Genomic DNA, 16,418 nt, shown 5'->3' with positions numbered 1-16,418 from the left:
CCTGGGTACAGGAGAGCTAGTTTAGGAGGGGATGTAATATGATAAGAAGCCAGTTCACTCTTCTGGGAGGAATGTGTTGGCTGAGTCCTCCACAGATTAGTCCACTGCAAAGGTTACTAGGCAGTGGACTTTCAACACTCAAGTAGCAACTGGGCATCATCTTAAGTGAATGGCATGTGTAACAGAATATTAATTGATGCATTATGTGCCAGTTGCTTGAAAGAGCTAGAATTTCAATATGAGTAATTCAGACAGCCAGTATTGTGTCTGTCTACTGGGTCTGGTCTCAGCTTGCAGGAAGAGCTGAATGTAGCCCAGAGGTCAGCAAATGGTCTAGGACACACCAAAAATTATAATTTTAAGGTTTGCTTTCTGCGTAACCTAACATAATGCACTATACTTTTGTGTTGGTATTTACTTATTTGGAGATTATTCAGATGATTTGCTACTGTTGTTTGCTGTTTCTCTGTAAAAATAGTTATATTTGACTAGATGGCTCAGCAAAAAGAGGATAGCACAGATAACCTGTTAAAGAAGTGTCCTTACTTTGTTTTTTTTTTCCCTCTACCTTTCACACTTTAGGAGGTTGGATACTGCCAGGGAATGAGTCACATCACAGCATTGCTACTTATGTATATGAATGAAGAAGATGCCTTCTGGGCACTAGTCAAGTTAATGTCGGGTCCAAAGCATTCTATGCATGGTAAGTAATGACCATGTTAAATTCTCCCAGGACCATATTAAAGAATGCTTGTTGTTAAAATGAACCTGTAATTTGTGGAAGTTTCTCCACATTCCTGTCTAATGTGACTATCATGATAAACTTTTTTTTGGGGTGGGGCATAAGAACTTATCTTGCATGTATCATGTCAAAACTTTTGTTGCTGTTTGAGTACATTAGTGCCAAAACTGTTATAATGGTAGCAACACTATTTCCATGCACTTTCCTGTTGTTCAGGATTTTAAGAGCTGTATGAACATCTTTTGAGGTATCAGAAAATGAAGCAATTTGAGTCAGGTTTAGTTTTGCCAATATACCTTAGTTGTGCAAATCTTTGAGCATTTCTTGAGAATGCTGGAAAATGAGGTTACTAAGGGATTTACTTGTTGGGCAATGGTTTATGTATTTTTTTGCCTTGTTTGTCACTCCATGGCTATCGTACCCCTGTCTGTCCATTTCATTCCTCCCAAAGACAAGATGTTTCTAGGGCTGTTGGCATCCTGGGCAAGCATTTGTTTGGCACCTCCCCAATCAGATTTGAAAAGCAAAAAAAAAGCAAAAAAAAATGTCCAAAGTCTAGGACCCTCCACCCCCCCCCCCCCCCAAAAAAAAAAGGTATGTAATAGCTCCTGCCTGTCTTTCCTGCAGAAACTGTGGCAGAGCTATTAATTGCTACATTTGTTCATGTGTGCATATGTATACACACACACACACATAAACACACAGTGCAGTCATTTAAATCACTTAATCATTTAAGCAGCTGTGATGTTGGCTAAATCTTATCAGCAATAATGCTGCATCGAGGAGACAGATCAGTACCTTTTCCTGTGGCTTGCTTCAGAGCAGTCGTACCTTTTTCTGTGGCTTGCTTCAGAGCAGTCCTACCCCCTTTCCCCCCACATTTGCTATGGCTTTGCTACTAACCACTGGTATCTTATGGCACCAGGAGAGGGAGTTGAATCCATGTTTTGTAGTCATCATCCAGTTCCAGTAGCATAGTGACCAGGTAGGAGATTTAGTTTTATTTTTGGTCCAAATTCTACCCCTTCCCCCATATTGGTTGTAAAATAAGGCGTAATGCCTGTTGTACTGAATCTGTTTGAAAGTGCATACTTTAACACACACACACACACACACACACACACACACACGATTTCCAGCTATACTCTGTGGCAATCTCTTGCATTCTGAGTCACGTATTGCAGGAGCCACAGTACCTTGTCATCTCTAAAGTGGAAATCTTGCAGTAGGTATATGCTAGCCCCCTTTTCCCAGGACGAGTAAGCCATCATTAATACTCACTGCTGCTATTACCCGTCTGACTATTCCAGCACTATTCTTACATGGGTCATCTGAGGATGAGTTAAGGTCCAGACCCACTGCATTAGGGTACAAAGCCTCTGCATCATAGAGCTGATTCTGTTTTTCATTGTTGGCTAGGTGGGCAGGCTGTTCAGAAGTGGCTGTTTGAAGAAGATGCAACCTGAGCTGAGAAGTCAGCATATGTTGTACAGTACAATGATTAAGACTTACAGTAGAAGTGGAATATGTGCATCCTTATGTTTTACCCATCCATTCACATTTCATATGATTAGAGAAGCAGGAGGTTGTGCTTCAGCCTAAAGAAATTAGTCAAGTCTTTCCTGAGACATTGGTTAAAGTATCTGCATTATTTCTTTAAGTATTTTATTATTTATTCAGTGACTAACATTCAGAAAATACAGCAACATTTGGCATCAGTGGTAAACTTATAATGTTGCTATTTTTAGGCTCTGTGGTCTAGATGCAGTGCAAGCATTTGATATTCTTATTTTGTCAAAGAACCACAGTAGACTTAGCATTTTGTTGTCTATCTACTGAGTCCTTTTACTGGTCTTTGCAGTATTTTCAGCCTCCACAGCAGTGGAAAAAATCTTGGCACATTGGGTTCATAATGATGACTGAGCTGACTGTCATTTTATCCTAGTAAGGTTTTACAGTTCTGTCTGCTTTTTAATTCACAGATGGTTAGGGATAGTAATCAGTAAGGCTGGTCATATCATCTACACTGCATATTTTAGTCTCTCAGAATTAGAAATTTTATGAACTATAAAAAAAGTATGAGATATGGCCAGCTGCATGTCATAGAGGTGATAAAGCTGTTGCCTTGATAACATGGATTTGGGTAGCAGCCCACATACTATGAGTCTTTCAAGAGGGGAGGAAAGGTGATCAGTTAATGCTGGCCAGGTTTCACCACAGGCATTAACTCTGAGGGAGGCTTATAAGGAATGTTGTATGTATACAGGCACTTGGGAGCGTAATCCCATTGGAGTGCCTGTACCTCATCTAAGCATGAAAGAGTGTGTAGAAGCACGCACTCATCCAGGGCTGTGTGTAGTAGGCATCATACCATACTTCCTGGCACTATAGACCTAGCATTCAAAAACTCCATTTGATGCTGTGGATCACACTGCACCTAGGCTACTCCTATTTCCCTGCCTTGCAATGCAGTATCTCCATCCCAGGTTTCTCCTTGACCTGCAGTTGTGAAACAGAGTGAGGGTACATACATACATGTAATGGTTAGGGTGGCATTCAAGCCCAAAAACAAGATTTGAAAAAAAAAATGGTGTATTTGCAAATTCATTGAGCCTGGTGATGATTGGTTAGGAGAAGTGATATTGTTATGTCCTTTGAGCTGTCCTGAGAAGAGTGAATCTTGTTGCTTTTTTATAGGGCTTAAGGTAGTGTATTATGATAATTGTAAAAATACTTGCCACAGTAATTCAGTATATGAATGGGAAGTAGCTGTGGGCAGATGGTATTACTATGATCTTATTTTTCAATAGTTGAGCAGTCTTACATTTTGTATATGTTATCTTTTCAGATCCATATTGCGTAGTGGGTGAAAGTCTGAAACAGATAGATGATCTGTCATAAGGCATCACCCCTTTTCTCCCTTAGGGGAGAATTCTTATAACACCTGACAAAGCAGGAACTGATATCATTAAGTATGGCTGTAATATGGCAGATGTCAATTTCAAAGGTTTTACCTCTGATACTGTTTTTTGTGTGTGCGCACTGCTCATGATATAACCGTTCAATGGTGATGTTAAGGTTAAGGCCCTAAAAATTCTTTTGAAAAAGAGATTTTTTTAGACCCCTTCTCTGAAGATGCTAAATGTGCAAATTCAGCTTAAATAAGTAATTACAAATAAACAAATAATAACATTGAAATGTAAAATCAGGTAATACAAAAGTAAAAGGGGTGACAGATAAATTTATATTAGCAGTCTACAAAAGGCAGTAAAATATAAACTACCAGCCAGTATCCCATACTACATTAAATTATTTTGTTTTTAGGGACTTCTTAAAACCAGAGAGGGAGATAGTGCTGCACATTGTCATTGTGGGAGAAGGTTCCAAATACACAGAGGTCTTGTTAGCTAAAGGCTCACACTTCAGAGGTCTTCATGTTGGCTGTATGAATCTTCAGAAGGCCCATAGTGAAGAAATGGAGGAGTCTGGCCATGTAGTATGGCATTAACTGCTTCTTAATGTATGAAGGACCCAGGTATTGTATGGATAAGTAAGTCAGAAGTAAAACTTTATAAGCAAAGCATGGTTGCAGTGGCAGCCGATGAATATTTTCCAACATGGGAAAGAGATTGTGGTAATAAGAAGTACCCACAAGTAAATGTGCTGTGGAATTCCAAACCTTCTACAAGTGATGTTAACTATATGGCAGTTCCAGAATTGTACTAGTCAAGTCAAGAATATAGTAAGACCTGAGCAGCTATTGAAGGCTCATTTGAGAGAAGGAGATACTTGAAGCATGCAGTATTTCGAATATAGAAATAGGAGGTTTTCACAAATCTGACACCAGGTCCCCATGTGTTAGACTGTTATTGTAGGCTACACCAGGACTCCCCACTTTTCTCACAAAAGACCAGCCTACCACCCTTGTAAATTACAATAGGGCTTAACACAGAACAATTGGATTCTTTTAAGGTGGCATGAATGGCCAGGGCAATGGTATTGGATGTGTTGAGCCACAAGTAGTGGACAGTCATCCTATTTTAGATGCATTCCAACACTTCTACTAATGAATCTACAGCAGACAGCATGTACTTGAGGGAAAGAGAAATATAACAGTGTATCATTTGTTTAAGAGTGATAACTCAAGCCTCTCTCTCTCTGTCTGATTACCTTACCTAGTGGGTGCATATACAGAGGGAATAGTAATGGGATTGCACTCCAAATGTAGTTATGAGTTTACACCAAATATAATTCAGGAGGTACAGCCACCGAGGTTGGAGGCAAGCCATCAGTGGACATTACTGTGCTTCCACAGCATATTCAAAAGTAATCATGCAGAATGTTGTGGCCTACTGTGTCAAATGGAGAGAAGAGATCATGGAATGACTGCAGTCTAATAATATCATTAATCCCTCTCTACCAGGTGGTCACTCAAAACCTGAGTGAGGGTAGTGTCAGTACTGTCGCTGGAGCAAAAACTTGACTGGAAAGAAACAAGAATCTGATGTTCCTAAAGACTGATTCAAACTGTGCACAAATACCGTATTATCTCTAACCTACCATTTACTAGTAAGGTTATGACACATACCATCTAAATTTGCGGAACACAAGTTGAATAAACTTGGTAAAACAAGCAGAGTATGAAAAAATAAGATGAGAAAAACAATGCAGCAAATGAAAATGAGCACAGTCAGCAAATAATTACAGTGAATGGGTGACTTAACTTTATGGTTTTGGTTGCAGCCAAGACCAAAATATAAGAAAACAGATTCTCAAACAAGTACAAAAAACATTAATAGGAAAACATAATGGATACTTATCTTCAGGGTCTTGGCAGTGCCAAGACCTATTGAAGAAGAGCAGGCTCCAAGATGGAGTCGACAGAGCGACAACAGTCTTTACAGTGCAGTAACTGGTTTGGTAACAAAGGACGTAAGCAAACACTTCCTAGGGTCTGAAGAAAAAATGTCCACAAAATCAGTAAGAGAATGCCCCAGTCAAACTGCATGCAGTTTACAAGTGACCACAAGATAGGTAATGCTACCACTTCAGTGCTGAACAAACAGAGGGCAGTGAATTAGAAGAAACAAGCAAGACCATGAAAATATAAAACAGATATTCCACCAACCATTTCTGAGATGCTGCAAAAGCCATGGCCCTTCTATCCCAGACAGACAGGACAGGCAGTAACAGTGTAAACAAATGAAGCAGTAGGAGTGGGAATTAGAATACATGAAAAAAAAATACCAGGGACTCCTTTTACAGGTTAGATCCTGCAGTAGTAATCATCAGCGATGGTGTCTAACATTTTAACCCTGCCTTACCCACATACCTCAGAATGGGAAAGTTTATCAGTTTTATAACTCTTGAGTGTCAGCATCAGACAAATGGATCACTAAGCAAGGTGATAACAGGCTAAATTACTGAGCTCTGTGCTCCTACTGATGACAAATGATGATACCAGTCTGTAATATGTAATGAATCTAGTAAATTTGTGTAATCAGTTTTGTCATGGATAAAGAATTGATCTAATGTTGTTAATTTTCATTCTATTCTCATCTGATAGGTTCGGATCCAATCCCTCGGATTTGACTCAGCCATTGCTAAAGCTCATGGCAACTAAAAAAAAACTATTGAGCTTCTTCCTTACCTATAATGCACCAACTCTGTTACCCCAGATCTCGTTTGCCGCTTTACATGAAAGATGTGGTTGACCATAGCTCTCGAGTGTTTGTCAGATAAGCGTTGTTATAATTTTCAGTCTAGATATTTTTCTACTTTCTCTTAAATTCATAAAGTTTTTCCTGTCCCTTACCTGATCGTACAGTTAGTACTTTTAAAAATACTATTGTTAGTATTTCTTCCCCTCTTTTGGACTGTTGTACAGTGAGTATCTCTTAAGTACTATTGTTAGTATTTACTTTCTTTCTACACTTGATATAGTCCCTTTTTACTGCCATTGCTGGTAGTTTTTTTTCTCTTTCTTCTTTTGCTCACTCTCCCAATGATTAAAAAAATATATATATATGTTCTTAAATTTTCCCCTTTTTTATAGTTTTTGGCTATGCCGGAAAAAGGCCCTCTGGGTTTAAAAAATGCGTTCTGTGGGACAAACTTCACTTGCCCATAATTTCTGTGGGTAGTGTCTGGGACCATTACATCTTCAGGAAGATTGTTCCATATGCCAAAATAAAACAAGCTTATTTTAAAAGGCTTATTACTTTCTTCCTGTGGAGAGGCTATATGTGGAGATCAGTGTTCTTTTCCAAAACATTGTACATCTTCCATGGTTTCTGAGTCATCCAAGAAAAGAACCAATAAGAATCTGACTTCACCCTCAGATCTGAAAAAGTGTAGATCAGAGTGTGTGATGTTCCTTTAAGAAGCAATCCAGTCAATGGGCACGTGCATATAAGTGTTGAGCATGTGCAAGCAAGAGTGCCATTTAGAGTGAGCAGCCAGAGTGAGTGCATGCAAGTATGTAGTTAGTAGGTTAGATACTTCATTTAAGTTCAATGTTCCTGCCATCCATCCTGATGTATTTGTATACAATAAACTACTTAAATGAACACCCAAGCCTCAACGTCTTCTTAATGCACATAAGAAGAGCGCCATGGTGTCAGAAGTGGGAACCAGAGTTACAGCCATGAGGCACCTGGTTAAAGTTGGAGGAATATATAGGAGTGTATCATCTCCACTGCTCAAACAACTCACAAACAGGTCAGAAACAAATTCCAGGTACTACCACTTAAATTATTTCTTTCACTACAAATATAAAACAAAGCACTCAGAATGCTCAAAACAAATTTCTTATTAAACGAAATGTCCAAAACTGTGACATATTGATAAAAATATTAAAAATAATTATGAAATATTTGAAACAATATCCGAATCACATAAAATGATAAAAAAGGGAAAACTACCATTTTTTTTCACTATATACTACTGTTTTTATTAACTAAAGCTATTCAAAATATCTAAAGTGTGCAAAGTGTTTAGAAGTGTGTGCAGTATTACAGTGCAGTTATTTCAAAGAATATTTTGCAGAGCATAGTCTTTCGAAGAGCTTATTGAGCATTTGATATTATTACAAGTACCTGGTGTGTGCGCGTATATTTGTACATAATTACAAGGGCCAAGACTGCATTATGTTTTGCTGTAATCTGTGGGCATGGCAGAAGTTTTTGCAGACCCACACTGCTTGTGTTTGATAACAATATTGCAGAGAACTGGAGAGTTTTTGAGCAGGAATATGATATTTTCATACAGGATCCTTTTTCTGTCAAAGGCACACGTACTAAAACATTTATTTTGCTTAATTTAGCTGGTTCAGAGGTGTAGAACAGAGCGGGTGTGCTGTATCTTTAAGAAGAATTTCAAGGACTAAACATGCATATAAATATCAAGCATGTGCTAGCTTCATTGCCATTTTGAGAGTGCCGTCAGAGCATGAGCATGTATGAGAGTAATGGCTAGTTTGTATGCAAGATTACCTAAGTTAAAGTTATTAAGCCTCAATCCTGATTTGTTTGTACATAATAAAGCTGCTTGAACAGAACCCAGGAAGTCTTGTCTATTACATCCTGACTAGACGAGTGACAAGGTGTCAGAACCGGGATTCCAGAGACTGCTTTCCAAAGCTGCGAGGTGCAGAGTTAACAGTGAAGGTAAACTAAGAGAAACGAGCACGAAAAGGAGCCAGAAAAGAACCAAAGGTAATGAAAACTTGCACGAACAGTTTATTTTATATATAAAAAAAAAAAGATAAAACGAAGGTAATGAAAACTTTCACAAACAGTTTATTTTATAAATAAAAAGATAAAAAGGAGCATTGCAAGAGCACATACCACATTATTAAACAAGTGAGAGGCACAAAAGATTTATTGATTAAACGAAATATTTAAAATTAAGAGATTTGATAACAGAGCATAAGAAAAGTACATAAGGAGTTTGGAATTACCTAGGAATTGCAAAACGGGCATGTTTAAGGCAAAACGAGCATGTTTAAAGCAAAGCGGGCATGCTTAGAGTAAAATGAGCAAAAGAAAAGTATAATGGACATGAAGAGAAATTAAACAAGCAAAACAAATATAATAAAGGGAAAAGGGACACATTAAGCATAAGTAAAGCAAGGAGACTGCATGTTTTTTGCAGAGTACTATGTTTTGGCATAACTACTACTTCATATTGTATTCAGGGCATAATTAGAGTTATTTGAAGTATCTCAGAGTGTGTAAAAGTGCTTACAGTATGTGCTTATTACTGTGCATGCACTCCAAAGAGTTTATTTGTGCACAAAGTGCAACTATTTTATGAAGTACAGTCAAAGTACAGACATTTTGAAATGTTTCTTGTGCTGGGTGTGTGTATTCGCAAAGTGCCACCATTACAGTGTGTTTCTTGTGCTGTAAAGAATTTTCTAGCAAAGTACTGCCATTTTGGAGAAGTTTCAGTGTGCCGTGTACTGTTTATTCGCAAAGTGCAGTCACTTTGAAATATTTCTTACTCTGAGCTACTTCTGTTCAGTTCATTTGCACGGTGCAGTTATTTTGAAATGTTTCTTACACTGATAATAGATGATTACTGCAGTACAGTAATTTCAAGAGTATTACAGTGCCTGAGAGACTTATTTCGCAAAATTCCGTTATTCAGAAGCTTGTTGTGCTATTGGGCATAGTTATGAATACTGGCATAAATTTCTAGTGTATATATCTATATCTATATATATCTATATATATATATATATATATATATATATATATATATATATATATATTTATATTTTATATATATATATATATATATATATATATATATATATATTTATATGGTTCCCCTTCACAAAGTCGAATGGCCACAAACTCGAAAGTCATATGGCCGAGACCATATGCTCAAAATTGTGGAATCTTGACTCTTTGAATGGGGAACGGCATACAGTGCAGAACGGGAGATTTCCCTTTCTGCGCTGTAGTGCAATCTCGGATTTGGAATAAATAAGTAGCAGGGGGTGTGGGGGGTGCAGGGGGACTTGCCCCCCCTGCAGAAACACTTTGTTGTGTTAAGTTTTTTTTTTTTTTTAGCTCCCTTTCACGAAGTCGAGCTTCAGATACCCGAGCATATGGCTTCGGCCATATGCATTTCGAGTTTCTGAACGTTCGACTTTGTGAAGGGGAACCATATATATATATATATATATATATATATATATATATATGTGTGTGTGTGTGTGTGTGTGTGTGTGTGTGTGTGTGTTCATGTGTTCATTCATATTTGCAAAACCCTTCACTAGTATGTGTTAATATGGCAGATAGATTTCAAAAACCCTCACCACTTGTGTTTGATTAGAATATTGCAGAGAATTGGAGAATATTTGAGCAAGAGTATGATACTGTTATACAAGCAACTTATTCTGACAAAGATGCATGCACCAGGGCATTTATTTTGTTAAACCTAGCTGGGTCAGAGGCCATTGAAAGAGAGCGGTCATTTGTGTATGCACCAGCAGTATATGAGGGAGAACTGCCATATTGTTGTACAGGCTGAATCAAGGGAAGACCCCGAGTGTTTGAAGTGCATATTCAGAGAAATGTGTAACTCACAGACAAATATTACATTAGAGAGGCATTTCTTTTACACAAGAGATCAGAAAATGGGAAACTTTTGCAGCTTATTTTACTGACCTGAGAAACCAAGCTAAAATGTGCTGGTTTGGTGACTTAAAAGATGAATTGATGAAGGACAGACTTGTGTGTGTTATTAATAGTGCTGCTGTGAGAAAGATTTTGCTTTGTGATAATGATTTAACGCTAAGCAAAGCTATTGAGATTTTTCAAATCCATGAAGTTACAGAAAGGCACACAAGTATGCTTTGATAAGTGATAAGAGTAATAGGAGCATGATTTCAGCAGGCACCAGAGCAAATGTAGACAGCATGCAACAAATGGCAAACAGAAGCAGGCCTAAGCACATGGCATCCACAGCTCCTGCGGGTTCCCCGGGGAAACCATGTAGTTTTCCAGCAAGTTCTAAGAAAAGAGCATGCTCAGTGCAGTATAAGTGTGAATCAGCAGAACCCAAATCTAGCTTTATAGTTAACTGTCACAATTGTGGTGCTAATCATGAGTCTAAAAGAGAGAAATGCTTGGCATTTGGTCAGCAGTGCCGCAAAGTGTAAAAAAACTGAATCATTTTTAAAAAGTTTTGCAAATCAAGTAAACCTCACACATTTATAAAGAAGGGTCACTCAAAAAAGCAAGTTGATCATAAATAGCTGCAGTTCTACTTTCTATGTAGATGGTATATCAGTAATTGGTGAAAAGGTTGATGCAGTGAATTTGTTGGCAATGAACAAAGTATTTTGTACTGTCCAAATCAATGGTAAATCCAGCGAGCTCAAAGTAGACACTGGTTCAAAGTGTACTGTTATGTCAGCAGGCACATTTGCTAAAGTGAGAGCTGGTGAATAACTCAATGTGGCTAGTAGTGCAAAACGTGCTGCTTATAGAGGTGAAGAAATTCAGACCGAAGGCTTGGTAGTGCTTTCATTTTATTTGGCAAGAAACTGTTACAGCTTGTTATTCTATGTAGTCTGAAGACCTGTGCAGCCATTATTGGGTTTCAGAGACAGTTTGATTGAATCTGCTTTCTTTTACCAAAGAAGTTCATCATATAAGCACATATCCTAGTTTCAGTTTTTCTGAAGCCATTTTTTCAGAGTATGCTGATGTTTTCGATGACAAATTGAGCAAACTTCCAGATGTTTATTGTGTTTCACTATTGCAGTCATTACACTTGGGTTATCCTGCTGGCAGGCTACCCGCAGTCGGCCTGAATTCCAAAGTCCTGGTCCAGCGTCGGTTGCTGTCGTCTCTTCCCTGACGTCAGTGCGCCAGGGGTATATAAGATACAGCCGACGCCATTTTCTTCAGTCTTTCTTGCCGCATGGTGCCCAAAGCAAAAGCAGTTCGTAAGTGCCGGTCGGCCGACTTCTGAGATTTCCGAAATTGAATTTCAGATCCGAATTCTTCATTAAAGCTAAGTACCCCGTTGGGGAAACTTTTTCTTGCTCCAGACCGATGTCAGTAAAAGTTAACAGTTGTATTTCTTGTGGGAAGGAAATACCTCATAAGGATTTTCATTCTTACTGTATTCCTTGCCTAGGCACTGACCATGATGTTGCTAGTTGTCGGTTTTGTGCTAGATTCAACCAACGCACTATTAAGCGTCAGTTCGATTTTGCTTTACATTACTTTGACCGAAGGTTTAACTATATAATGCCGTCGGAACAACCGATAACTGGAGTCCATAAAAAGCTCAAGGACAAAGAAAAAGACAGGCATCTGAGGTCCAAACCCGACGACGAAGCCTCTTGTAGGCCAGTCGCTGGTTCACCAGTTTTCAGTGAGGTGCTTTCGCAGCCCCTGACACCTGCTACCTCAGAGCCATAGGCTGCCTCCGACTCCCACGTGGAGACAGCTAGGCCTCTGGAAACTCAAGGTATTGGGCCTACGGAAACTACTCCCTCAGATGGGTCCGGAGCCGCTGAGCAGGCATCAGCTTCTGAGGGTGTTTTCAGACCTACACAGCTTACTATCAAGACCACTTCAACAGCCAAGGCAAAGTCTAAAACGCCTTTAAAGACAAAGAAACAAGTACAGCATTCTCCTCGACAGTCATCCATGCCAAAGAAACAGATGTTCAAAACGGCCGAGGACCTAATTACTTTGATCAGGGGTTCCCATCCCCCTCCTGATAAAAGGCCTAGGCAGGACACTGACCATGACTCTTCTGACCAGGTTTCTATTTCTTCTGATTCCTCTTCAGAACAGGTATATTCTCTTCCTCCCTATGAGGACTCTGATGCTGAAGAATCTATCCCTTCAGCCTCTCCTCCTGAGGACTACTGTTTTGGGGAAACCCTGCACACCATGAGGGAACATTTCCATTGGGAGAGCCAGGATTATTCAGAATCCAAGAAAAGGCTCAGAGACTTTCTTTTATTGCCTCCGCACAGGCCTCTTGCTATCCCCCATACTAGATATTGTTGTTGATGTATTTTCTGAATCCAGTTTGACTCCTGATTCTTTACCCCCTGCACCAGTTAAGCCAGATAGGTACTACAGGGTTCCAGATTCTCATAAATTTCGTTATAAAAACCCTGCTGCTGATCCAGAAACTATTTCTCAGGGTCCCAAAGGGGTCAAGGCTTCCACTGCAAGAAACCCTGTTCCCTCTGATAGGGATTCTAGAGCACTGGACAGATGGGGAAAAAGTTTACACCTCTGCTACTTTAGCTGTAAGGGCTTTAAACTGCCTGTTTCACATGCTTAAATATCAACAATACCTAATGTCTTTGCTAAAACAGAAAATGCTTACAAGCTCTGAATGTCCTGAGAACAAGGAAATGCAGGATTTATTGCATGCAGCTGAACAAATTGGAAAGCATACTTTACAATGTGGTTTTGATTCATTAGAGGCTTCTTGCAGAGCCTCAGTTACAGGCTCAGTCATTCGAAGGCATGCTTGGTTAAAAGAATAGCGTTTACCTGATCATGTTAAAGCAAAATGATTGGATGCTCCATTACAGCATGATACTTTGTTTGGTGTTAAGGCAGAAGAGGTGTTAAAGAAAATGGAGGATAAAGCAAAATCAATGCAGACAGTAATGGATTTCTTACAGGTTCAGCCACCTAGATTTAGCAGGAACTGGCCTTCTAAAAATTAGTCCTTCCCAGTGTCAGACAGCCCACAAAGAGGCAGATACAGACGCCCAAGAGGCAGATCTCAGCCCCAAGGCTCATACAGACCTAAACAATGGGGTGCTTCAGCCCCCAAAGGAGGAGAAGACAAATTACAACCTTATAGGAGACAGGCCCAATGACTTTCCTCTACAAATGCCAAGCACTTATCTTTTGGCAGCACCCTTAGGGGGAAAACTAGCACTTTTCTCACAAAATTGGCACATGATCACCCAGGACAAATGGGTACTGAATATTGTTTCTCAGGGTTACAGGTTCCACTTTCACACCCTACCAAGGTCAAAAGGTATGCCAGACCTGCCACACAATCAATGGGCAGAGGCACAGAAACAAATTTCTGCTCTCATGGACATAAATTTCTGCTCTCATGGACATAAGGGCTAGTCAAAAAGTACCACAGCAAGAACAGGATTGCAAGGATTTTACTCAAGACTTTTCTTGGTACCCAGAAAGGACAAAGCCTGGAGACCAATACTGGACCTGTCTATTCTAAATACCTTCCCGGACGTTCCAAAATTCAAAATGTTGACACTGCAGCCACTTCTACCCATACTGGGCAAGAAGGCTTGGCTAGTTACTTTGGACCTCAAAGAGGCATACCAGCATGTCCCAATCAGACAATCTTGCAGAAGATACCTCAGATTCATAGCTGGCTCAATGCATTACCATTTCTCTGAACTGCCCTTTGGCTTATCTACTGCGCCCAGGGTCTTCACAAAATGCCTGGCACCAGTAATCGCATTTTGCAGACAAAAAGGAATTCAAATATATCCCTACTGGGACGACTGCCTTATTCAAGCAGAGAGCAAGGACATTATACTAAAGCATCTGGCATTTGTAAAAAGATTACTAATTTGTCTAGGGTACACAGTAAACGAAAAGAAATCAAAACTAGTGCCCTCTCAAGAGATAATATTCCTGGGTGCAAGCTTAAATATAACTGCCCAGATGGCTTATCTCACGCCAGACAAGCAAAGGAAACTGACTCATTACTTTTAAATGATGGCAATGAAGACCCAGCTACCTGCAAGAAAAATTCTGCAGGCTTTGGGCTTCATGGCATCCTGCATCCTGCTAATTCCATATGCAAGACTGCATATGAGGAAGCTACAATGGTATCTAAAAAGTGTTTGGACTCAACATTGCCACAGCCTGGAAACAATAATAACTCTCATTCCCTGCCTGCAACAGGAGTTTCGATGGTGGGCACTGGCCTGTCACCACAACAAGGGACAGCCTTTCACTTTACCCACAGCCAGGCAGACACTAACAACAGATGCATCGGATTATGCCTGGGGTGCACAAATGGCAGGAAAATGGATTCAGGGCATGTGGCCCGCAGACCAAATGCATCTTCATATCAATCAAAAAGAGATGCTAGCTGTACAGAATGCCCTGACCACCTTCAGGGATCTACTACATCCAGGACAACTATTGCTAAAGACGGACAATACTACAGTTATGTGGCACATAAACAAGCAAGGGGGCACACATATTCATACCCGCTCTGCAGGCAAGCCATGACTTTGTGGAGCACAGCATTGACCTATCAAGTACATCTGCAGGCACAATTCCTGCCAAGAAAGAAAAATACTCTGGCAGACGAACTAAGCAGAAACCTCATGGACCCTCACGAGTGGAAACTAGATCCACAAGTCTTCAGCATGATAACAAGGAAATGGGGATGCCCAGGCATAGATCTATTTGCCTCCCCTCTCAACTGCCAACTACAAAGATTCTGCACAAAGACTTATCACTCACAAGCATGGAAAGTGAATGCTCTATCATTCAGCTGGAAAACCATAACAGTTTATGCCTTTCCACCACTGCCTCTCCTCCCCAAGGTACTCCTAAAAGTCAGACAAGAGAAGCCAAAAATGATTCTGATTGCCCCAGACTGGTCACGCCAGCACTGGTACCCAGTCCTAAAGAGCTTGTCTCTAGGCCCAGCGTGGACTTTACCTCAAATTCCTCATCTTCTGACTCAACAAAACAGTCAGATCCTGCACAGCCAACTCAGAACCTTAAATCTGGCTGCATGGCAAATAATATAGCCACTCAGAACACACCTCTCTCTAAAGCTGTTATGGATGTCATTTTGGAAGCCAGGAGGCCCAGCACCGGGAAATCTTATGCAGAAAAATGGAAGAGATTCTGTGCTTGGAACCAGGCACAAGGAATTGAACCACTTATTCCAAATATTCCTCAGATTTTACAATACCTAACTGAGATGCTGGACAAAGGCCTATCCTTCTCATCAATTAAGATCCATGCCTCTGCCATTTCAGCTCATTACAATACCGGAACCTCCTATTTTCTCACATCCACTGCTAAGACAGTACCTCAGAGGGGCAAAAAACATAAGACCCCCAAGAAGAGCACTGATACCTACATGGGACCTCAACTTTGTCTTGGAAAAGCTCACACTGCCTCCTTTTGAGCCAGCCAATACAGGTGACATAAAATTCTTATCATGGAAAACTGCTCTGCTCCTAGCAATAACTTCAGCAAGAAGAGTCTCAGAGTTACAGGCATTAATGGCAGTGGAACCTTTTTATCAGTTTTCATCCGGACAGGGTTTCTCTAAGGACAAACCCAACATTTATGCCAAAGGTAGTATCCAGTGTGGCTCTTAACCAAACCATTCATTTGCCAACATTTTATCCAAATCCCCAGAATAAAGGGGATAGACTTTTGCACTCTTTGGACATACACAGGCAGCTACGCTACTACTTGGACAAAACAAAAGCTTTCAGAAAAACTGAGCAACTGTAGCATATGCTGCAGGATCACAAGGAAAGGCTATTTCAAAGTAGACTATTTCAAAATGGATAGGACACTGCTTTCGTTTCTGCTATGCACAGCAAGGCAAATCAGTGACTAAGAATATTAGGCCACATTCTACCAGGGCAGCAGCC

General features: G+C 40.0%; 1 protein-coding gene across 2 annotated transcripts in view; it reads left to right on the top strand.

The window, feature by feature from the left end:
• Window positions 1-16,418, top strand: part of USP6NL (USP6 N-terminal like) — a 1,978,038-nt gene that overhangs the window by 1,275,783 nt on the left and 685,837 nt on the right. For both annotated transcript variants that reach the window (XM_044088303.1, XM_044088302.1), the window contains one exon: window positions 583-703. In XM_044088303.1, the coding sequence (XP_043944238.1) occupies window positions 583-703 (121 nt within the window). The remainder of the gene's footprint in view (window positions 1-582; window positions 704-16,418) is intronic.

The sequence above is a fragment of the Protopterus annectens genome, chromosome 11.part0, assembly GCF_019279795.1.
Source record: "Protopterus annectens isolate FY-2018-M chromosome 11.part0, PAN1.0, whole genome shotgun sequence".
Taxonomy (NCBI): domain Eukaryota; kingdom Metazoa; phylum Chordata; order Ceratodontiformes; family Protopteridae; genus Protopterus; species Protopterus annectens.
Note: the sequence above shows the minus strand (reverse complement) of the source record. Positions and strands in the feature narration are given on the sequence as shown.